Below are 26,747 nucleotides of genomic sequence, written 5' to 3' on the forward strand. Positions count from 1 at the left end.
ATCGTCGCAGAACGCCGTCCTTTCATGAGTCTCTTCAATCATGAGAACAAGAGAAAGTCGCAGGGGGGCAAATATGGTGAATACGGTGGCTGAGGCATGATTACTGTGTTGTTTTTGGCCAAAATATTACGAACAACCAATTACGAGTGATGCATCATTGTGATGTATGTGCCATGATTATAAAGGTTTAGAAATGTTTTTACCGAGTTTTTTATTAGCCACTACACCGGTAGCTCGTGTCGATAAGCCAAATCGTCACACTTATACCTACTTACTTATTAGCTCATATCTTGAAAACAACCGATTTTGATGAAACTTGCACTGTTCCATAATTTGAGGTGAATGATAATTAAAAAAAAAAGAATGGTCACAATCCGAGTGATTATTTCTGAGAAACGTGTGGACATACATACATACATTTTTGCACAAACTCACATAATTTGTTTTAATTTCTGTTTGTAATAGCCTCCCTCGGTAAAAATAGTATTGAGTGAGCAAGTGCGACTTGTCCTCGAAAACTCATGTTAAGCTAGCAGAACCCCTTCGAATTTTTAGATTTAATTTTAGGCTCTTATTGCCCTCTATCGCTGATTTTCTATGCTTTGTGCTTTACCAGAACCAAATCGAAGTCCTTCACTTTTTGGGAAATTTGAATTTGCAATAATTTCAGGCTATTTCATTACGAATTGAATATTTTTTGCCCCTCGTTTCAATTGAATATTCGGGTGATTATCTCAGATACACCCGACAAAAGCCATAAATAATTTTTCGAAAATATTCTTCAACTGTGAATGAGAATGACATGATATATATTGACCTCGTATAACCCCCCCTTAACTCTGACTTTCGATGTGTTTTTGAAAAACAAAGGGTTATATTGAAAAATGTTTCGCATTGTCGCCTTTCCATGAGTTGCTTTTTTTAATAAAAATCCTTGTGCCGAAATTCTTCGCTTTTTGGAAATTTTGCAATAATTTCAGGCTCTTTCATTACGCTATTGAACAGTTTATAACCTCAGACGCTCACAGTAGATAGTGGAATAAATGTTTTTCAAATGTGGGATTGATAGAAATTTTAGGCTCCTTTCCCCATCCATCTACGACTTATTGGAAAATAAATCCAATATATGAAAACAAAAGAATCCAATATATTGCTTTGCTGACGACAGCACATTTGTCTCGTCATTCCATTTGGATTCCAGGACATCGGCTGTAGATACTCATCTTCACCGTCAGCAGGAGGTTGCATATCTTAATGAGGATCTAGAAGTGGGGTGAAACTAATCAGGTTCAATTCAATGCCACAAAAACCCTGGCATTGGTTTTTTCTATAAAGATAAATGTCTCCGAACCGGATATAATAATGTCAGGTCAGACAATTCCGATTTCCGCATCGATAAGTTTGTTGGGGGTTAAAATGGACACCAATATGTCTTGACACAATCATGGCTGGAATTGCAAAGGTTGCTTCTCAAAATCTTGAAACACTGTTCCGAACCAGAAAACTATACACCTTAGCAACTGTTGATGCTTTATAAAGCTCAGATGAGACCTTTGGAGTATTGTTCTAAGTATCGATCCGCCTCTAAGCATACCCTGAAGCTGCTGGATTCCATCCAGAAAAGAGCCACTCGCCTGATTAAAGACGCGAATATCACTTGCAACCTTGATAGTCTGGAACATCGAAAAAAGGTTGGGGATTTGCCTCTGTTCTATAGATAATTTCACGGGAAGTGACTTGGCACAGTTGATTCCACCAAAAGCTGTACACATCAGAAATACGCGACGAACTTTGGCTGCTCATCGTTTTGAGGTTCAACTCAGTACACCTCGAACTTCGCTGTTTAGGAAGTCTTTCATTTGGAGAACGGCGTTTATGTGGAATAAACTTTCTGAGAACGTTTTCTCAAATGGATTTAATCTCCAGCGATTCAAATCCAATGTGAATCGCTACTTTCGCACAGGCACCGCTCTTAGAGCGCTGTAAGGATTTTCCTGTAGCGCTTGTGTTTTGTCCTTTAAAAAATCCATCGCCGACTTTCCATTTGTATCTGAGGTATTTACCCGAATATTTAATTCAAACGAGGAGCAAAAAATGTTCAATATCGTAATGAAGGAGCCTAAAATGAGCCTAAAATTATTGCTAGTTCAAATTTTCCAAAAAGTGAAGGATTTAGATTTGGCTCTTCCAGCTCAAAGGTGAAGCTAGCAGAACCCACCGATTTAAAAAAAAAACAAGACATAAAAAAATTGGCCTTAGGAAACAATAGGAGTTTAAACTGAGTCTAAAATTATGATGTAGTCTGATTCAAGACTCTCTGTGGTTGGGTTCTGCTAGCTTAACGTTCAGTTATGACATTAAGACTATGTAATACACATTACGGAGAAAACAAATATTTCATATTTTTCTCTACTAGGACTACCCTATCTTCTCCATAACTCCTTGAAAATGTTGAGGAAAACGTTTGTTTCTCATGACTTCTTCTTCTTCTCGTTTTTGTCGTCTGGCTTTTGCTTCCTTGCTAGCGCAGTGGACCAATCTTCCAACTTCGACATGTTCGTTTAACAGTCCGTTTATATTTTTTATGTCACTGTGAATCTTCAGTTCGTGTTCGTTTTTCCCCATAGGAATTGTAATCTGAACCAGTTTCATTCACTGACGCTCATTCAACAAGGGCCATAATCGGCGTGGTCGTCAGAGGGCGCTGGAGAGCGAAAGGACAAGATGACAGTTCAACATTTAAACAGCTATTTGAGTGTCTGAGCGATGTATGTTTGATTTGGGCTTATTTTAGAAATTTTGAGTCCGTTTTGCGAGGTTTTGGCATATAGATTAGGTGTTAATAACATGGCACTTAATTACTGGGGACGTCTTTTATCCGTGAGTAGATCCGATTACAAATTTCCAAATACTCCGAATGATTACGAATTGCTGGTAATGGAATGTATCTGAAAAAAAAACAGTCAAATATGTGAAATATGATATAGTTAAAATCAGAAATAATACTCAAAACATGAAAAATATGCATGAAATAATATAAAAATTGTAGAAATACTTATTTGTAAAAAAAACAAATTATTGTGACCTGTAATGAAAAGAAATATTCAAATGGATTGAATAATGAGTTTAGATCAATAATATGTGAACAATAAAAATTAAGATAAGCCAGTTATCACCCGCGATTGTGAATACTAACAATCGAAACGTCGTGAACTAGTTTGATTTGAAATATTCATTCTTATTTCATTCATTTGCATCCTTTTTTATCATATATTCTCATCATTTTATCTTAATTTTCATTGTTAACATAGTCTTATTTTTTTCTCAATTTCTTGTCGCATAATTCAAATAAATTTGTGTTTTCCATATGTAAACAAAAAATTAACCAGCGCCCCACAGTGCCCTCTCGCGGCAAGCATTTTCCTGATTGCCCCATTATTTGAGTTGTTAGTTTTTTGTTTGGATTAGGCAGGCCACCTTTATGTTCCGACCGAAAATATGTTGTGAATACTATAGTGTTCTTCCTTCTACTTGTAGATGTTTTCAAAAGATGGTAGCACAAATTCAAATACTGATTTTGAGTGATTATTAATGGTGTAGTAATTTATAAGTCAACCACAACAGTTATTGTGGTTGAAAATGGGATTTTTGAATAAGTAATGTTGTTTCGCTGGAAATTAATAATTATTCATTGATTTATTTTTACTGCGGTCGAACTAACGAAAATGCTAAAGAGTTAAAAAAAGTTTTTTTCACTTAATTGAAATCGACATAATCGACTAATGTCCGCTAAGGAACTGCTGATTGAAGCCTCCGTCTTATCTTGGACAATATGGTTTTGTACGAAGTTCAGATATGAAAACAAAACTGGGGACTTACAGAAAACCAGTTGAAAACTTTGTATTTTAACGTTTTCAGATAGTATATTTTAGGTTGTTTAAAAACTGTTGTCCTTTTTTACGAGTCCACTTTAAACTGCAATGTCTCAAGTAAATGCTTATTCAATTGGCTTGTTTCATGCTATGAAAAATGATACTGGTCTGCTTATATCGAGTTAGGGGTATATTATACTTATCAAGCCTAATCGGTCCCAAAATCTCTTTATATTTGCAGAAGAAAGAATAATTCGGAAAATAAGAATTTAAATTGTCCGCGTGTTTGTTAACCAATAAAATTGATCGTGTTTAGAGCGGAGTTGCCAAGTGTATTGGTTTTTAATATATCCAATCACAGATCTGATGATCCAATTTGACAGACGCCATTTTTGTTGTTATTGTTGTCAACTCGGTGTGAATACAACTGTTACAATCATCCAATTAAAGAACGTTTTTTTGTAAAAGGTAGGTCTCGGCGGGTGCCTATTTTGCTGCATATTCCGTGTCATTAGTTTAAATTCCGAAAAATATTTTTTCAGGTTATTTTTGGATTGATATGTTCTGGAGTAATTCTACATTTCACTGTACATATTTTTGCTTCTCTTTTCATTCACCATACTGCTCCTTGGGCGAGATAAAATAAAAATTAAATCTAAACTTTTCATCCTTCGATAAAAGACAAAGTCTGAAATGAATGTCATATAAATAAAAGGGACCTACTAAATATACCACAAGGGACCTACTAAGTATACCACCTACCGTTTCAATTTTTCATTCTTCATTTCGGTACCAAATGCAAATTTTTCAAGTAAAATTCATCGATCATTTCAAAATCGACTCTTGGTCAGTTGTCGGGAGTCAGCATTAACAAAACTAGGCTCAACATTCATTTTGAAATTATTTTAACAAAAATACGAAGTTTGTGGAAACCGTTGACATTAGAAAGAGCACATTGTCGCATTGACTACAGAGGGCGCTCGCTGGCTGACTGGATGACAATATGGCTAATATACCAGTAACGTTGAATTTCTTATTTTTGGTGGGTAGCATGAATGCATAATTGATTTATTTTATTAGGATTCATGAGCATTCGAAAACCATTTGAAAATACAGCTCGCTTAATGCTATTTAGAATCATATTTAGATATAACTTGTATACTATATATCAGTTATCAAGGCAAATATTATTGTCCATTTTTATGCTCAATTCGTGGATTCGAGCGATCTTATTATTGCATATTTATTTGTTTGCTGGCTTTATCCTTAAAAAAATTAATGAATAATTACATTTCTTAGGAAAATGGGAGTACCCATATCACATTTTATTGGTTTTATTCGGCATTGAAAATGTATGTCATATCGGATCCATTCTGCTTATTTTTGCAACATTTAGTTTCAACTTTTTCTTAGCTGACAGCTCGCGTAGGTACAATTCGTTTTTTTCACCGAGTTTAGTTTGTGTGTGTTTTAAAAGTGTTTTAGAGATATATTTGCATATTAATATGGTGCATTCTTGTGCTGATTCTAATTGTGCGGAAAGGCACAAGAAAACAGAAAGCATATTGGTTTATAGATGAGTTATTTCATATATAATGAGTTTAGGTTCCCAAAGGATAAAATGATGAGAAAAAAATGGGTGAAAATATTGAAAAGAAAGAACTACAATTCTTCTACTCTTCCAAGACTTTATAGAAATCATTTAAAAAGTCTATAAATGAAAGGGAAACGAAAATATTGAATTTGATGACACAGTTTTTTATTTCAACTTCAAGTATTCTTCACAGAAAGTATTATCTTGAGTTAATACTGTTGCTGAAATTATGATACATTTTACTGCATTACATTTTATCATATGAGTAATGGTATCACCTCAGAAGCTTTTGTTGGATCAGTTCGAGTACAATCACTTCTGTCTATACTTGACCTCATTCAATCTTCCTCTCAAGTGTTGGAAGTTCCAACATATTACCCAAGAGAGCCTATAACGCTTGAATTTAGTAGCTATATTAGAAAGAGCAATATGCTTTCTGTAAAAATAGTTTTTTTTTGTAATAAATTACAGTTGTACAGATTGAGGATTGTAGAATAAATTGAATATTTGAAATGATTTTTTAATAATTTGCTATATTTTTTGATTTTATAACTGTATATTATCAATTAATGCATAAAATCATAGTTTAGGTAAATATTTTGTGATTTATCGACTTTGTGTACTGATTTTAGATATAGAACTTATTTCCAAACATGATTTTTTGTGTACATTTTATTCCATGTGGAGAATTTTTCATTAATTGAAACGTTAACGGGTTCATATACACTGCCATATTTAAATTGATAATCTTAGGCTCCGTAAATTTTACGATTCTACCACATTCGATTTTCAATAATTAATTACGGGAAAACTACGGTATTTAGAGAGATGAAACAAAGTGCACTGTTTTTCAATTTAAAATTCATACCAAGTGAACTATAAACCAAAAATCATGAAACGTAACATAAGTCGATTAATTCCGACAGCATAAAAATTGGTACTCTGGATTCGATGGGCGTTTTTGCCTGGTCCAGATCGGCGAAGGTTCTACCGTTGAGTAAGTTATCAAAGTACTCGAAAAGATTATAGCCGGTTGGCGAGAGGTCTGGGAAGTATGATAGGTGAGGCATAACTTCGCCACTTAATTCGTTTAATTTTCGGACTGTGATTTATGAAACGTGTGGACGGGCGTTGTCGTGAAGCAGAATCGGACATCTTCAGTTGACCAGTACCGGCTGATGCATTTTTCGGTACATTTCCTCGATTTCCTCACAATAGAACTCTGCTGTGACCCTGGTTTGGTCCGGTTGCACAGTTACAGTGAATCACTCTAGCCGCTGACTACCATACGGTGGTCTTTTTTGGTGGGTTTTCGCTCTTAGGAAGTGCTTATAGGTGTCCAACCACTGTCCTGAACATCTCCTTTTGTCGTAGATGATTCAATTTTCATCACACGTGGCGATCCGAGTTTTGGTTGTACAAAAGCAAATCGTGGGGCACCCACTTTTTGACCCTTCCAATACATTTTGAATACAAAAATCGAGTGGGAGCTGACGCCTTGTTCTTTCACCATTCCACGCACCGTTTGTGCGTGCGAAAACTCTGATTCCTCGACTGAATGGACTGTCGTATAGTTAGCAGCTTCAAATCTCTGCGAATGGCTTCATTCCGCACGAACCATGGAGCATTCACCAGCATCCTGATTAGTTTGTTTTGCAACCTTTCTAAAATGGAGAGGTTTCAAGGAGCGGTTTGTCACCATGCGCCTGAAGTATACATAATGATAGGCTTGAAACATCGTATTGTATAATAAAATCTTATTTTTAAGATTGAACATTGAATTTCTGTTAATCAGAGGATAGAGACCTAGGTATTTGACTCGCGTTTGCCATTCGATTTCCCTGTCTGAAATCGTGACTCTTGTGTCTGGAGAAACGTTACGTCTCCCCAAATCCATCGCCTCAGTTTTTTTCTGGATTCACCCGAATCTTCCATTCCAGGTACTAGAGTTTGAGGTCGTCCAATGCGCGATGCATGTAGACGACCGCCAACCCTCGACCCATGAAAGAAGCAAGGAGAGCCGTATCATCGGCGTAAAGAGGAACCTTCACGTGATCGAACCTCGGAAGGTCGCTCACATAAAGGCGGTACAATAGTGGAGATAGCACAGCTCCTTGAGGCATTCCAGCTTGTATTTCCCTGACGGGAGACAGGGTTCCTTCAACTCGGTCCTGCAATGTTCTGCCTTTCAGAAAGGACCTAATCCATCGGATCAGGTCCCGAGGCAGGTCGAAATCGAGCATTTTGTGTAGTAGACCTTGATGCCATAATCTGTCAAAGGCTTTCGAAATGTCCTGGAATACGAGATGGACTGTCTTCCTATTGTTTAGCTCTGAGTATAGGAGAGTGGAGTGTGCCCTCCTGAAGCCGAATTGTTCAACAGGCAGAACATTTCGCTCTTCAACTTCTTTGGTCAACCTTTGCAGCACAACACGTTCAGCCAACTTAGCCGTTGAGCAAAGCAGACTAATCGGACGATGATTCTGGGGAAACAGCGGGTTCTGGCCCTGTTTCGGAATCATGAGGACTACGGCATGCTTTCATCTTCGGGGGAAGTATCTTAGGGCGATTGAACTGTTGATTATATCCAATAGGGAGCTGTTTCAACAACCTATTGTTGATTGAATCAATTCCCGGAGCCTTCTTGGGTTTGAAGGCCCTAATGTATCCCCTCAGTTCTTCCTCCGAAGCTGGACGGATCACGTCGTCAACATTTTCCTGAATGGCTGACCATCTACCAGAAATACTAGAAATAATTCGAAAAATTAGTCGCAGCGAAAATAATTATGTTTGTCACTTTGACAGCTAACGTCAGAATCAATTGAAAATCGGAATTCTTTCAGATATCACTCCATCTAGTGGACGAGGTACCAACCAACTGCACATCCGTAATTTGCCCGATTCCTCTGAATAAGGAAAAACAATTTCTTATTAGTCAGTGGGCTATGCTTGAAGACTGGCAGTAAACAAATCTAAAGAAATGAACTTTAAACGTTCAAGCCAGTCTCGAATATAACTACACAGTAGGTTGAATGAACTAACGCCTATCAGAAAACAATTACTCCCCTGGCTAATACCACGAAGGGCGTTGGATTATGTCCGACAGGCGTCAGTGCAGGAATCTTTACAGAAAATTTCCTGCATATGCAATTGACAATACAACTGAAAGAGTCGATCTTCAATTTTGGAACGGGCACACTTGCAGACCTACTGTGTAGGTATATTCGAGACTGGCTTGAACGTTTAAAGTTCATTTCTTTAGTTTTGTCTACTGCCTGTCTTCAAGCATAGCCCACTGACTGATAAGAATAAATATTCATTGAGATATTAAGCTACAAAAACACATGACATTAAAACGGACAAAAAATTTTTAACAACCTAATAGTATAGTTCAAGTAAACGATATAGTGCAACCTACCTTCCAATAGCTCCCCTTTAATAATATAGTTAGGGAGCTAACTAATTTCGTTATTCAATAATCATTTCTGCGTCTTGCGTTCATAAGGTTTGTTTTTGACTATTTTACTTATAGTTGAGGAAGAAATCTCGGTTATATCTGATGTTGCTTGGTTGCTTGTAACAGTTTGAGATGTTTGAGATATATATATATATATATATATATATATATATATATATATATATATATATATATATATATATATATATATATATATATATATATATATATATATATATATATATATATATATATCGAATTTCGACAGTCAAATCGCGATCAGTTCCTGAACTGAACACGACCGCGATAACCTTCATCGATTTCTATTCGTCACTGTAACGTGACTTCAAATTTAATTTTATGACTCTTCAGCCAATCATAAAACTGGGTTAGTAAAAATTATCCAATACGAATCGCCAAGTCCACAGTCCACGTTGACTAGTTCGCTGCCGGTTCATTTCTGTGTATTGCTTTTTTTGACATTTGAGAGTACCGCCACCTTAAAAAGTGCACAAAATCGTTCACTTCGACTTTACTATTGGGTTAACTATCGTTGCAACGCGAAGCAGAATGGTGTGAAAATGAACGATGCAACCTTTGCACCTTGAAGAAAGGACTGCAACACTACACGTATGTCGGGAAAACCACAGAACCATAAACTTTCCTGAACTTAGGAGCATCAGTGGCCGGATTAACAAGTGACACGAAAACCACGAAAAAATTCTGTGTGGTTGCATCAACCCCAAAAGATAAAATAAAATATGTCCAAAGTTACAGATGGAGATAGAACGACCCCTATTTGGTGAAACAAATGACTTGTAGTATATCATCTAATAGCAACGAAAAAGTATCCCTGTGCAGTGTTTACAACAAAGTCAAGCAAACTAGTGACTCGGGTCGGAGTAACTTGAAGATGAGCCTATTGTTACACTGCGATGGCGATAACCATCCCCGCATTCCCGGAATTCTATTCGTCACCGTAACATGACTAACATGACTCGGTTAGTAAAAAATATCCAATACGAACCGACAATTCTATAGTCCACGTGGACTAGTTCGCAGCCGGTTCATTTCTATGTATTGGTTTTTTTGGCCTTTGAGAGTGCCGCCAACTTTATGTATGCACAGTATCGTTTACTTCGACTATAAAAATTAATGTTTGACTAGGAAGTAGAAATGTTGAAAATTTATTTAGTCGTGTTACTTTAAATGTTTTTGGATACTTTGTATTAGGAATCATCTGAATAAATTTTTGACAGAAAATAGGTCATAATTAAGTTCAATTCACAATTCTGAAGGTTTTTTAGCAAGTTGCTTCTTAAAAATACAACAGGCGAGCTCTTATAACACGTCTAGCCTTAGCAACTGCCGCAGATAGAGTAAACAATTAATATAACTGGAAATTTTACCATACTTCAGAGTACATGCCTCTGAGTACATACCAACTTATGAAAAAAATGACAAACGGACTCTCCAAACTCATGAAGTTCAAAAATTCTCGTTAATTTATGAATATACCTTGTGTATCTATTATTCATATTAACATTATTTTTAATTTCAGGCCTGGATGGGGCGTCAAAGGGACAAGCGCCATGGCAGATAACAGGTGTTTCTCTGGAGGCGGTGAGTATTACTCTTGTCTGGATTAACCAATTTTTCAAAACACGTGGCAACAGCGTCTGTTCCCTGCATCGTTTTTATTATTCAATCCAGATGACGGTGTGGTTTTATTTGGGCACATTTCGTGGCGGTATCTACCGGTAGGAGGTCGAACGAGGTCAATTGAATTCCCGCGGCGAGCTTTCCTTTGTTTTCATTGACGTACGTTCAGCTTCACGACCAGCTTAATTTTATTGCCGAATAAGAGGTGTGGTACTAATCGCAAAATCGCACGTTTCTTTGTGGAAATGAAAAGTGGTCAATAAAAAATATTTGAATGCGATTATTTCATTGAGAGATAATTAAGGACAATAATTTTGGACAATTACGACATTCTGTGTCTTAATAATAAGTGGCAAGATTATTAAAATTGAACAATTTTAGATCCTTGTCTAAGTTTCAAAATTCAATAATAAACTACTTCCACACAAATCAAATTTTTTCAAACACCATCAACCGATATTTGTAGTTGTAGGCCATTCAGTTAGATTCATTGACGAAAAAAGAAGTACCTGTTTGTAGACATGCGCATTATTTACGTTTGAATATTTGCCCTGAAAGTTGAAATTGGGAAACTTTCGAAGTCACAATTCAAAGACGAAGACTAAAACAGGGGCGTGAAATTTTGCATAAATGCTCTTTATAAACATACATATTGAACTTTGAATCAAAATTAAAACTGAATATAAGCTAGAGATGTCTTTTTTTTGTGTTTCTCATTTTTCATGATGATCTGCTACCACGTAGTAACGGCCACATCCATCAATGCATTAAAAGACAGATACAAAGATTGGGATTTCTAAATTGGCCCATATTCAGTATCTCAAGGTACAAATTTTCTTGACATAAGTCGAAGAAATTATGAAATGCAAATAAGCCAAGTTTTGATAAGACAACTGTAAAATATAGCTGTTTTTTCAATTCTGAATATGGGTATAGATTTGGTTTTCAAAACGTTGAGAAAAGTATTTGAAAAATTCTTTTAATAGAAGAACTTTTTTTTTCATAAAAAATGTATTGAATTTAGTTAGTGATTTATCTGAGTGAATAAATGTGCCCTTTCTACACCTTTTACAATTTTTGATATTTTTAAATGAAGAAAGTGAAAATTTCCACATGAAAATATTTCCTCTACAAAAATTACTTCTGTTCAGTCCAACTTCTTACTCAACAATTCTTACAAAATTCCATCATTACTTCATTTGTAACCGTCGATTTTAACCTCTTCGCATATTTTGCTTGCGGAACTAATCACTAATCTGCAACTCTATGTTAGGATCAACATTCCAGTATATTCGCAGATTATTTCTTTTCATTCGGTAAACGTTGCAATGATGACGGTGTGACATCACTATATTGTAACGAATCTGAAGCCGCCCCTGGCCGATATGCCGGCCAGCGAACAAACACATGACGTCACCGCGAAAGTATGCAGTCGGCAACCGCCGGCAAAACTCTAGAAAAGAACCGACTGCAGATTTCTAGAAAGATCGTTACCGATATATAAGTCCGTCTTCCCGACCCAAGGGGGAGTTCAGAAAGTAAATCGAGCGGTTAAACAAGAAATTCAAAAAGTGGGAATAAATTAAGCGTTAGTTGCTAAGTGTTGTAAATAAATTTGTTTTTGATAGTGAAATATTGTTGGACATGAATTTGTTTGAGACAGTAAATTATTTAATTTGTTACAATATGTTGTCGAACAGTTACGCAACGTCGTGGTACACAACGGTCGCAGTTTAACATTAGGCTCATCTTCAAGTTACTCCGACCCGAGTCACGTTTGCTTGACTTTGTTGTGAACATTGCACAGGGATACTTTTTCGTTGCTTGCTCCATGGAGTCAGCTGGATGATATACTCCAAGTCATTTATTTCACCAAATAGGGGTCGTTCTATCTCCATCTGTAACTTTGGACAAATTTTATTTTATCTTTTGGGGCTGATGCAACCACACATAATTTTTTTCGTTTGGCTTTCGTGTCACTTGTTAATCCGGACGCTGATGATCTGTAGGCGTATCCTGAGTTTAGGAAAGTGTTTGGTTCTGTGGTTTTTTCGACAAACGTGTAGTATTGTAAATCCTTTCTCCAGGGTGCAAAGGTTGCATCGTTCATTTTCATACCATTCTGTTTCACGTTGAAACGATAGTCAACCCAGTAGTACCGTGACAGAGTCTTGTTGATGCCGAAGTACTCACGCTCGATTCCTTTGTGGCTGGTTCAGACATCTGTAAAGTATGCTCTTCGTGCGTTTGGCTAGTGGACTTCTGATGCCTCTGAGCTGTAAAACGCCTCGTCAGTTGTACAGGTCTCTACACGCCACACAGGTGGAAACGGGGGGGTTCGTTGAATGGATTACTGATGATGGTATAACCCCCAAATAACCTGCCAAATAGCTAATATGAGTCTACCCCAACCATCCAATTCACAAGAAAAAATGATGACACAATAGTACAACTCAATAGAATGTATTATGATGATTCATATGAATGCAAGCACAATATATAAGGCACAAATGCACAAGAGTTAACGTGGAAATTGCGTTTCATTCATATGAATACGAACAGTTTCGACGGCAATATAACGGCATGTCTTTTAACGTGAACAAATAAAACAATATATTATCACCATAAGATAAGTAAGGCCTCGTAAATTACCCTGTATATATTTCACAATCTCGGGCCCTCAGTAGTTAGGTCGATTGTAATAAGTTATTTTTTGCAGATGATCTAAAAATATTTTTACCTATCGAAACTATCTGTCTGTCTGTTTAAAATCTGTTTTTCCGTTAACCAGCTGTCGCACCCCTATGAAAGATAACCCTCAGAAGTCGAAACTTGTGCGAGCTAAAGATTAACGAGGTCTTACCTTTTAATGTGTGATTTCTAACAAGGGTTGGACGATAGCAAGGGAAGATCGATCGTTCAGACTAGGGCTTGAACCACCGACCAACACGGCAGTCAATTCGAGTGTGTGAGTAAACAAAGCACCCACGCCTAACCGCTTGGCTACCGACCGACCAAAGACTATTATTAAAGACTAATACATTGCAATACTTAGTCGCTGGTGTGAAGTTAACAAACTATATCTCAATGCATTCAAATGTAGTGTCTTACAGTAGGAAAATGTCGGTCATCGAGTAAAATTATCGAGTAGATTCCATTTCACTGTCACGAAGTAACTCACTTAAAGAACTTGGTGTATATTTTGATCAAAATTTGTATTTTTCCAACCGCATTAGATCGAAAGTAAGTGAAGCATTGAGAGTTTATGGCTTTATAGTTCGCAATTGTAGATCTTTTTCAAACATATCTGCTCTATTCATTCTTTATGTATAGCCTACGTAAGGTCAAAATTAGAATACGGCTCTGTTCTATGGTCTCCATTCTACAATTGCTATAATACCTCAATTGAACAAGTTCAACGTCGTTTCCTAAAGTTTATTTACTTCTAATCTTATGGCATCTATCCTGATAGATGTATTCCATATGAATCTCTTACCATAACATTCCATTTTGAAAGTCTTGAATTACGCAGAAAACTTGCTCGAATAATTTTTCTGTATAAGATACTGCACAACAATGTGTATGCTACGGAGGTGTTATCTCTTATAAATTTCAGTGTGCCTCATTTTAGAACTAGAAGTACAAAAAATGTTCACAGCCGACTAGCCAGAACCAATTTTTACCTCAAGTCACCTATCTTTAGCATTTGCAATAATTTCAATTCAATTTCAAATTTGTGTGATAACAATTTTGATTCCCTAGAATATATTGTTGACACTGCATCTCAGTATTTCATGGAGAATTTTTAATTTTCTGGTATAGTATTTTTTATTTTACTTTCTTATATTATAATTTTGTTATTCATTTTTTCAAATTGTAACTTTGTAAATATAAGGACCTATATTACTTTTTTAGCATACTTAGTTAACCCTATAACAATAATAATAAAAGCAATAAGCAGAATATAATAGGATACCTAACTTGCATGGATAATCCTGTATACGCTATAAATTTACTATCATAATAGAGCAGAGATGAAGTAAATTCAAATAATACGTATATAAATAACCTTCTGTTTATTATAAATCTATGATCGTAGCAGAAAATCAATAAAAGAACAAACTTTGAATGAATATCTTGCGTGAAAACCCTGTATACGGCGTAGTGGTATCACCCTGTAGGTACTGTGGTGATGGACGGCTTCAACGAGTCGTCTAAGCGTGATAACCTGGAAATATTTCTCCTGCTGACTCGATTGAGTGGACACCCTGTATTTACTCCTCTTGTTGAGCAAGTTAAGCAGGATCCACCCTGTACGTCAGCTACAGGTGATTTATTTTCTTGTGTCTCCTCGATAGTCTTCAGAATCATTCTAGTATCAATATTTTGTTTTTATGTCGTGTCAAATGTCGAGTTGATTTAAACAATTTTTTTTTTGAAATATATATTTATAGATGTGATAATCATTTAATTGTGAAAAAAAAAGGAACTCACCAGAAAATTAATATCCCTAAGCCTATGCTCGATTCCTGCAAAGATTATGTGTTCTTCACACAATAACTTTCGAAGTAAATAAAAAACGAAGGAAAATTTCTAGGAAAATTTATGACATCATTTTGCCGTTTTATGTTACAATAAAATCTCGCTGAGCCCGGTCCCATTATCAAATTATATGGTGATGGCCAGGTTATAAAATTCTTTGGCACGAGCTGGAACGCAACCGGTATTACCTCATGAGGATTGGCTGCAGTTTTCTGCAGCGTTGCCACATTTGTTTAAAAAAAAGAAATCGGGTTTTCTGGAGAGTTTTGAAACTAAAGTGGAAGTGGAAACTGATCCATCAGTCTTCAGTAATACCAAATGTATATTTTTTTTCAAAGTTTTGAATACTCCTTCTTATTGTATTATTGAGAAAGTTGTACTATTTTTTTATTTTCAGCTTCACATGTAATTTCTATAACAAAAAATATGATTATTGAGGAGCTAGAAAGTCAATTCAGGTGGAAAATAAGTAACGATTGCTTTGATACTGCAATAAAAGTGCATATACTCTTTACATTGGCTTTAGTACTGATCTCAAATCGTGAAAATAGAACCAACGATTATAATTTTTGTTGTAGCAGTGTTGAAGGTTTTAGTGCAACAAAATCTACCCTCGTGGTAAAGATATTACCACTTTGTTTTTCATTCTTGTTGGAACTGTTGAATAAGAATGCGTATTGAACTCATGAACTATAATTGTACTTTACAACAATACTGAACGGTAAAAAGATTATTGACATAATTATAAAAAATATGACATAAGTCAATTTCAAAAAAGGAATGCCATGTTGCCTGACTTCGGGCATGAGTCGATAGCTAGAGTGCCACAATTCTTTCAAACGAGTCCATGGACATTTTTCAAGATTTAGAAATATACTGATCAACTTTTTAAATTTAGGCTACATTCTAAACGTCTATTAGCTCCTGCAAGGCAATATGCTTGACACAGAAAAAGGTGATTAGATTATTATTATTCCATCTTGAAACGAAAACGTTATTGGAAATATGAGTATATAATGTTTTATAACATGGGGACTCCTTGAAAAACGATATTATTGAAGATGATAAAATTAGGTCAACAATCATGAAATAGATAGATTTATTAGTCCTTTGTGCTATATTATGTAGATGGGACTGATCATATGTCTCAGGTATAGTATAGTATATCCTCAGTGAACATGAATTTCCACAAAATAAACAAGTCGTCAATCAAGGAAGTGATACTATTAGGTATTGGTCCACCATCGTTATTCATACTATTATTATGTTTACTTATTTCTACACTCTCATAGGCATCTAGATGCCTGTTGTTGTTAACTTGTCTAACTAATCTTAATAAATTAAAGTCAATGGAATGGTTTTGTTGCAAAATATGATGGGCGACTGTTTGATTTTTCTGGTCTTCCATATTTTAGGTGTGCTAAGTGTTCCTTATATCTTATTTTAATCACTCGCCTACTTTTGGACGATACCCTAAATATACAAAATTGTGTCAGATATTACTATGGCAGTTTCAACAATTCCTGCTCGAATATTAGTAATCTTGTTTGAATACACGCTATCGACTGCTTTTGACATTTTTTTTAATTTAATAGAACTTGATGAAAATCCATATTAAAATTTTATTGTATGATTTTCACTATAAAGGGTTTTACAAAAACCGCGACACGTGTTTCGCTATACAATAGATTTCTCAAGTGTAAAAAAGTTATTTTTTTGTTATAAATAGTATAAAAAATCAATCAATCAAAATATCGTAAAGGATACTTAGGATTCGAAGTTTCATAGTTGAATTTGCCAATACTTGAGGATACATGCTTAAATATAAAATCAAAGATGATCTGTGTCGGAACATTTTTATGTGACATTTTCTCAACGATTTTTCAGAATGTATCCTTTACTTTTATGAAACACTGAATTTTTCTATTTTTTATTATTCCAGTAATTTCCTGACAAAATAATCTTTACATTTAAAATTTTAGGTTGTCTTCATTCTATCGAATTTGTTATTTTAATTGTTTTGAACAAACATGTAAGTTATTGAAAGTATTGTTATTATTGAATTTTATTTCGGTGATAAATTTTCTAATTTTGTTGACTAAATTAACCACATCGGCAACGTCGCAATGACTCCGCCCGATGTGCTCCGTTTAAGTTCGTATCGTTTGATCGTTGCATAAGAGCAGTAATAAGAAGAAGAGGAACCGCTGCCGGCCGGCAACGATCGGCAACAAGAAAGAATGGCCCGACTACGATTAGTCAGCTATGAAAGCGCGGGAGTGGGACAGATAGTGAATGCATTTCGAGCGAGCTGACACTTGTTGAATGCTTTTCTCTCCGCTTTCCGTATACCGAAATGGCCAATGGAGGGATTTCGCAGATAGTACGATGTGGTGCGCTCCAGAGGCGTGCGCTTTTGTTGAATGGAAGAGGAACCGGAAAATTAAATTGTGCACAATTTACAATTTACAATTGTAACAATGTTACATCAGCATCGTACATTTAATGCAAATAATTGGTAATAAACCAAAACTAATCTAACCGAAAAATGATGATGATGAATATCCCACTTTTCAAAGTAAATGTTGAACAAAAATCATGAAGTTTTAGTTTTTTGCATAGTGATAGACAAATACTGCAATATAAAATATAAACTATATAAGTACCTAACAGATGCTCATATGAAAACTACAAGTGAAATTAACTATCAAGTATGAGTACATTTGAAATTGGAATATGACACGAATTACTATAAAATGAAATGTAAAAACACCAATATACCTGACATGTCAACAGTTGTAGGTGTTGAAGTAAGTAATAATTGTAGACGGAAAAATAGAACATAGGTAATCATTCATCTAAAAAATATGATGATATTCATTCGACCTCTCTTTTAATTGAAATGAAGTTTGGCGATGTTGATTTGTTGCAGGTGTAAGGTAAATACTGCGTCAAACCATTGCTTTATAAATTCAATAAGAGGATCAAACACAGAAAATGCAATACTTGATCTTTCCAGAGTATACAATAAAAGCCATGAACGAATCAACGAAGTGCTTTGCGATCTTCCTTGATCTCGCCAAAGCTTTCGATACTGTTTTACATAGCAAACTGCTTGATAAACTGACAAAATATGGTATACGCGGCTCAGTACTTGATCTCTTGAGGAATTATTTATCTGAGAGATACCAAGCAGTGAAAATTGAAAAAGAAATTAGCTCAGAGTTAAAGGTCGATATAGGAGTACCACAAGGAACGGTATTGGGTCCGATATTGTTTCTTGTTTATATGAACAGTATCGCTCAGACAAATGAATTTATGGGACATCGAATATGTTATGCAGATGACACAGCTCAAATTATCACAGGTGAGAATTGGGAAGAAGTAAATGACAAAGCAGAGTCGGGTTTGAAAAAAGTATTACTATGGCTAAACTACAATTCACTGAGTTTGAACATGAAGAAAATCAAATGCATAACTTTCTCCCCATCCATAGTTGATCAACCATCCCAATTTATTCTTAATATACATACTTCCACCTGTGATAACGATACATGCAGTTGATCGATTTTAGAAAAAACACCATCGATAAAATACTTATGTATCATAATAGACCAACACATACGCTGGTCTGAACACATATCCCATGTGACAAAAAGAATAAGAGCATTAAGTCACAAATGTTATATCCTGAGAGACATTCTCACAAGAAAAAATATGATTATTTTATACAATAGTCTCGCTGAATCAATCATCAGATACTGCATAGTCGCATGGGGTGGTGCTTTCATTACCACATTACAATTTTTACAGACAGCACAAAACATTAGTGATTAGGATCATACTGAAAAAAGATAGATTATTCTCCACTCTATTACTATACCAACTTGTTCAATATAAAAACACTCTTCATTTATCAATCATTACTACGAATGTATAGTACGCATAAAAAATTCACGGTGAAAAAACAAGGATGACCAGATCGACTCTCAACAATAACATTCAAGTTCATTCTTTAAAAAATCTTTGACCCAAAGATCATTCATGTATTTCGGTCCATAATTTTTCAGCCTTATCCCACCCGACCTTAGAGAAATAAAAAACTTTCAAAATACAGATGAAAAAATGTATATTACTAAACCTCGATAACCTCCGATAAAATTCCTATAGATGAAATTTAGTAATGGTATTTTTATTCTATCGATTCCGTGATGCACCTAAATGGCATGAAAGGAAAACCAATCCCTGTTATCTCCGTTGGTTCCCCCTCATTTTTACAAACATTTTTTTTTGATTGATTGCATACTCTATACTCGTAACTAATTCACAAATTTGAAAGCAACTGGAAGGGTGCCGAAATGCAATACAGGCATTTTTGCTTAGGCAATTTCTGCTCCTAAACCCGATATGCGCTTCTATATAGCAGTAACCAAAATATGTTTGTGTATAAGGTTGGAATCTTCCAAGGTTGATATCTCTGGCCTGGGTCTGCTAAAGAAAACACCCGCACCAGAACCGGAAGGTGTGAACCAACAAGTATCTGCTCTTGATATTTCCTTCTCCCGGAGGATCCAGTCCTCTCTACTAGGGAACAGTACTTTATAAGGCAGTTCGTAGTTGACAGTTGGAGGCATCAAGTCAGAGGTAATTTCCAGAATGCTGTGACTTCCAGTGCCAACCAACAGTCTCTTGCACTCTGCATTAAATTGATTTGTGAAATTGGTAATGTGCATTAGTCTATATGCAGTCCATCTAGCCTCTCTCTCCAGAAAAAAGTGGAGAGGAGATAGATCTAGAAGGATCTCCATGGCCGCTGACGGTGTGGTACTGATGGTACCACTGATGGCCAGACAGGCCTGTCTCTGTGAGCCAGGCAATTGCACCATAAGTGATCATTGGTCAGACAATCATTACATAAATCCAATGGAATTGTTTGGGACCTAAACCCTAAGCTTTATCACAAATCCTTCGACATGTCCATATGGTCAGTCTGGCTTTGTGTAAAACTTTTTTCAAGTGAGCGTTACAGATGAGTTTTTTATCAAAGACAATGCCAAGATATTTCACATCCGTTCTAAATGGAATGACCTCACCATTGAGGGAAAGTGGCGTTAGATCGTCCAATTTTCTCCTCCTGGTGAAGGGGATTATCACAGTTTTCCTGGGGTTGACAGACATCTGCTCCCCAGGCACCAACTGAGAACAACGTCCAACGTACATTTGAAGATATTACAAGCTACCCTTCCCGCCCTGGGCCTTGCCAAGATGTCTAGATCTGCTGAGGATAGCCCCTAGTGACCCTGAACCTAATGGCCTCGCCTTGAAGAGTCGTAGTTGCAGTTCTGTTTACCAGCATGGCATAGCCAGTTATGGTAGATTCTATACCTTTCCTAGCCAGAGATGATCCTATAGATTTAGGTAGTACATTGTCAAATGCTTCTACAATATCGATAAATACAGGAACCACAATATCTTTGTTGTCAAGGGATTGGGAGATTTTCTCTACAAGGTTGTTTAATGCTAAATCTGCCGATTTGCCGGTTTGATAAGTATACTGTTGGTTATTCAGGGGGGATGCATATAATGCCACCCTCCTGATGTGTCCGTCCAGTATCCTCTCTAGTCCTTTCAGGAAGGTTGTAAGGCTCAACTATAGTAGAATAGTAGTACACTTTGAAAAATATGCAAATTCAAGATGGCTGCTGCTACAAAATGGCGGATTACATATTACCTTATAATATTGAGGCACTAAATGAACTAAGAATTGGGTAACAAAATTAGAAACTAAAAATTCGAAAGCAAAATAAGTAAAAAAAAATATTGAACGGTTTTATTGAAAAAAATAAGATAATAATCTGTCTGTTAAAAATCTGTTTTCCATTAACCAGCTGTCGCACCCCTACGAATGACAACCCTCAGAAGTCGAAACTTGTGCGTTAAGGACCAATGATGTAGATAATGTACTAAGAACTAAAAATAATGGTAAGGTCCTAGGTAGCTGTCATCACACCAATGTCCTCAGCAATCTACAGTATTGATCAGATGAAAAAATAATAAAATCGTTGGGCGTAGTATTTACATATTTACTCAGGTTTTTATCTGACCATTACCGTAGATTGCTGAGGAGAGTGGTGTGATGACTGCTACCTAGGACTAGTTTTCATTACATTAGCTACATCATTTTTATTATTTTTTTCAATAAAACCTTCACCATAAATATTTTTTTACTTATTTTATTTATTTTTCAAATCTCGAATAATATAATTGCTTGTCAAGTCTTGGTTGCAATGTGTTTTGGGTCCTTTATATTTTCACAAATTTTTTCAATTATTCTTATTTCTTGTTTTTTTTAGGGTAATTGAATATTGCTGGAATGTATAATTATTTTTAGTTACGATGGATTTTATTAAGAAATTAACGGGTGGGATACCCGTTTGGTAGATTCTGTGAGTTTTTGAATGGAAACAGAAGGATTGAAGTGTTTTGTCTTTATGGAACAAATTCCATGACATAAAAAGAGCGTGAAAGAATCAGGACAAAATAGAGTAGGGATAGAAAATGAAAAAAGAATCGAGTAGAAACTAATGGATATGCTGATAACTATGGGATGAACACTATTTTTGAAGTATGTTTCTCCCACCAAGTATTCATCATCAGGAGTTAATTGTAACGATCCAAAACACCTGTCAGAGAAAGCTATTTTATGTAATGACCGTTTCCATTCAAGAAAATCTACACTCCATTTTTTCTGGTTGTTTTACCAACTCATTATTTTCATCAGTTTGAGAGATCAAAACTATATGACACACGTCCTGTTCGGTTTGCGGAACAAACATCAAGCAGCTCGGGAAGACTCGCAGGAGTTTCAATCTAACAGCAGGAACAGGATTTCATTCGCGTCGCTCGGATTGGCGCTGCACATAACGAACAGCTGGGTCGATCGCATTGTTGTACGTACGATCCTTGTCAGAAAGGAGCGGACCAAACGAAATGACAAAACATCGCGGATCGGTGTTGCCGATTCGTTCGTATTTTCCTAAGAAGTAGAGGAATAAAAATTTTGAAGATAATAATTTTCATTTCCAGAGATTGTACAAAAATAATTACAAAAACAAACAATATATATATATATATGTATATATATATATATATATATATATATATATATATATATATATATATATATATATATATATATATAAATATAATGGACACAACACTCCAAATGTGGGACAAACCGCGGACACGTGTTTCTGGCTATTGGCCTTATCAGCGCGGTGCAGCCAAGTGTAAAGATGGGCAACGCTTGTTTCCTGCTTTCGGCAAACAAGTGTTGCCCATCTTTACACTTGTATGCACAAAAGCAGGAAACAAGTGTTGCCCATCTTTAGACTTGGCTGCACCGCGCTGATGAGGCCAATAGCCAGAAACACGTGTCCGCGGTTTGCCCTACTTTTGGAGTGTTGTGTCCACTAATTGTTTCATTTTTTATTTTTATTTCATACCCACTCGATAAAATATCTCTTTGTATTTATATCCTGGACCCAGATGTCACACAGGTAGCTATAGCTGCCTACGTGGTCATGTTAGATGTAGCCTGGGAATTCTAGGTCTTCTAACTGGAACCACAAATACCAAACCTACGGTTTGAGTAGGTTCTTGAATCCTGTTTGGTATAGTTGTTTCGTTGTTCTTGGGTTTTGGATTCTCTTGGAAAATGGAAAAGTTTTTTCAATTAAGTGTCAAGACGTTTCGCCCCTGACTAGAGGCTTTTTCAATTGTTTATTTGAAAAAAATTTTTATAACACATTGGATATTTGACTGGTTTCCTAAAATATAATACAATTTTTTGTATTACTGTTGTTTTTCTTTTAAATTGATTTATTCGTTGAATGTTTATAATTTTTTGTTTTGTACATACCTTGCTTGAAATCACTGATTACTTTTCAAAATGTAAATAATGTTGAAGTGCTGTTCTTCTTATTTGATAGTGATTGTAAGTAAAGGTTCCGGTCATGTTTTCCTATGTTTTTGATGTTTATTTTTTGAGAATCGTATTGAGCTTCGTTGTCTTAAAATTGGCAGGTGGAGGGATCTTCTGTGTGTTTCGGTGATTGAAGGAGATGAATGTGTATTCAATTGTCTTTCTATTGTATTGGGTCCAATACAATATATATATATATATATATATATATATATATATATATATATATATATATATATATATATATATATATGTATATATATATATATATATATATATATATATATATATATATATATATATATATATATATATATATATATATATATATATATATATATACAGGGTGTCCCTGGACTTAGATGGGGTCAAAACTATGTGTTTTCTTCCATCTATATGTTTAAAATAAGTGGAAAAAGGGACCTGCGTCCATTGGCCCACAATAAATGGAACTTTAGCTGAACCGGACATGTAAATCGAGTTTGTAAAGTTTAAAGTTACAAAGTTCTTACTTGCTTTACGTTAGGTTTATTAGGATATCTTTCTTGATGATTTAATGAAAAAAAAAATGTAAGTGATTAAATGCTGTGAAAATCATATGATTCTACTCATCTAGATATGTAATATACAGGGTGTCCCTGGACTTCCTCTTTTCCTCTCGGGAATGTATAGATGGGGTCAAAATATCACCAGTACTTCATATAACTTTTTTTCCTAAAAGTCTTCGTAACCAAGTTACGGGCCCTCGAAGTTACAAAATGAAAAATGTTTTTCTTTGATAACTTTTCAAGTGAATATTCAAAATCATCCAAATTTTGGTAATTGACTAAACAAATGAATTCCGTCGATGAGCTTTCATGCAGGAGTCAGTTGTTTTGCTACAAAGTCAGGAACGGACTACCCCCGATGGTCCATACCCCAAAACTTTGAAATGACAGATATTTTTCAATATTTTTCAACAAAATAAGGTTACTTGGACAATTTTATGAATAAAAGTACTCGTGTGGAAAGTCGATCGGAGCAACGAGTCTTGATAAAAATGTAGTTCTACTCGACGACATCAAACCCGCTCGTCCACCATTATTTGAAATGAATAATTATCAAAGCCGAAATAATAATGATAACGTTAATTCAACAACATTTATAACAGGAATAATACAAAGTATGCTAAAATGAAGTCGTAAACAAAAAGTACAGTACCTATATGGAAGTTTAAGTCACAATTGTGGTAGCAGATATTTTTTCAAAAGAAATATCAAGTTCTGTAGATTCGTGGTGTTTTTAAAGTAACAAGCTACTCTACTATGAAATATCGAATTCATTCCATATTTTGTATGTACATAATACGTGTGGAATAATCACGTTTCGTGTTGATCAGTTATCTGAATCTCATGAAACTCAACATTCGAATGTTTCAAATACTTCTTCACAGCTAAACTGTTGAGGAGTTTCACTGATAATTATAATTTTATGGGAGAAATTCTTTAACACGAATCTAAATTTAGCTGAAAAAACGCACATCGGAAAAAATATTTACTATACTAATAAAAAGCAAACGAATGAACTACAAAAACGGCTGCACATGATCAGGTGAAAAATATCCAGGGAATAATTATGTTCCATTTCTTTCACAGATGTTGACAAAAAAAACCTTTTAGAAAGTTTTGATAAAAAATGAGAAACTGGAATGCGATTTTGTTTTGTTGAGTGGTGCGTTGTCATATGACTATCATTGTATTGTCAATATTCTATAGGATATTTTGAATTTTTTTGATATGGCCGAACAGTTTACATTCAATGAATATGCAGATATGCATGTATTTTATGGACGAGCATTTTGTAATGCTGCAGAAGCTCGTCGTCTGTATTCCGAGCATTTTCCCAATCGAACGGTACCGTCAAGAGAAACATTCGAGCGTGTCGATCGCAGCTTGAGGGAGACAGGTATGTAATAATTGATAATTAATTTGAGCACGTTGTTTTATTTCGATATTATTGTAGGTACAGTTTTGCCAAAACGAGGTGGTGAGGGCGCTCCTAGGACTGTACGTACCGTTGTATTGGAGGAAAATATTTTGGAAGCCGTCGCTGATGATCCTTCAATGAGCATCAGAAATCTATCAGAACAGTTCCATACATCCAAGTCCACTATTCATAGAATAATTAGGGAATAACTGCTCCACCCATTTCACATCCAGAAGGTACATGCCACGACTCCTCAAGATTTTCCAGCACGACTGGAATATGCCAATTGGTTCATGGATAGGCAAAGAGAGGATATGACTTTTATTAATCGAGTTTTATTTACTGATGAAGCAGGTTTCAGTAGAGATGGAGTTATCAACTCTCATAATCTCCATATATGGGCCGAAGAAAATCCCCATGGGATATTGCAAACCAAACACCAACGGAAATTCAACGTTAATGTTTGGGCTGGTATCATAGGAAACCATCTTATAGGACCATTCGTTCTACAGGACCGATTGAATGGAGAACGTTATTTGGAGTTCATTCAGAACGATTTGAATGGACTTTTGGAACATGTTCCATTGCAAACCCGAAGAGATATGTGGTTTATGCATGATGGCGCTCCTCCTCATTTTAGTTTGATTGTGCGTGACCATCTGAACCATATTTTCCACAATAGATGGATTGGTAGAGGTGGGCCATATTCATGGCCATCGCGGTCTCCGGATTCAAATCCATTGGATTTCTTTCTGTGGGGGCATCTAAAAAGCCTTGTTTACGCTACACCTATTCACACAAGAGATGCATTGTTGAATAGAATAACATTACATTGTGAAGCCATACGAAACGACCCTGGAATGCTATTTCAAGTACAGAGAGGGTGTCTTCGCAGACTAAGAAAATGTATAGAGAGAGGTGGTCATATCGAGCAGTTTCTGTAGCGGATTTTTCATTTCTGTTTGCTCTTGAGGCTCTTGAATTTCGTTAGTTAAACGTGTTTGCATTATAAAAATTCGTTATGAACATTTTACCTATCATTTCCATTTTCCTTAAAAACTAATATTTTCGAATAATGGTAGACATCTCAGGATAAATGTTGTTGAATTAACGTTATCATTATTATTTCTGCTTTGATAATTATTCATTTCAAATAATGGTGGACGAGCGGGTTTGATGTCGTCGAGTGAAACTACATTTTTATCAAGACTCGTTGCTCCGATCGACTTTCCACACGAGTACTTTTATTCATAAAATTGTCCAAGTAACCTTAATTTGTTGAAAAATATTGAAAAATATCTGTCATTTCAAAGTTTTGGGGTGTGGACCATCGGGGGTAGTCCGTTCCTGACTTTGTAGCAAAACAACTGACTCGCATGAAAGCTCATCGAAGGAATTCATTTGTTTAGTCAATTACCAAAATTTGGATGATTTTGAATATTCACTTGAAAAGTTATCAAAGAAAAACATTTTTCATTGTGTCACTTCGAGGGCCCGTTACTTGGTAACGAAGGATTTTAGGAAAAAAAGTTATATGAAGTACTGGTGATATTTTGACCCCATCTATACATTCCCGAGAGGAAAAGAGGAAGTCCAGGGACACCCTGTATATATATATATATATATATATATATATATATATATATATATATATATATATATATATATATA

General features: G+C 35.5%; 1 protein-coding gene across 9 annotated transcripts in view; it reads left to right on the plus strand.

Moving 5' to 3' along the window:
* The window catches only part of Tlk (Tousled-like kinase), a 298,447-nt gene that overhangs the window by 28,407 nt on the left and 243,293 nt on the right, over positions 1-26,747 (plus strand). For all 9 annotated transcript variants that reach the window (XM_074175729.1, XM_074175730.1, XM_074175731.1 and 6 more), the window contains exon 2: positions 10,485-10,546. In XM_074175729.1, coding sequence (XP_074031830.1) covers positions 10,485-10,546 — 62 coding nt within the window. The remainder of the gene's footprint in view (positions 1-10,484; positions 10,547-26,747) is intronic.

Source organism: Leptinotarsa decemlineata, unplaced genomic scaffold, assembly GCF_025532065.1.
Source record: "Leptinotarsa decemlineata unplaced genomic scaffold, Ldec_3_MD MMD2_tig00001064_RagTag_RagTag, whole genome shotgun sequence".
In the NCBI taxonomy this organism is placed as follows: domain Eukaryota; kingdom Metazoa; phylum Arthropoda; class Insecta; order Coleoptera; family Chrysomelidae; genus Leptinotarsa; species Leptinotarsa decemlineata.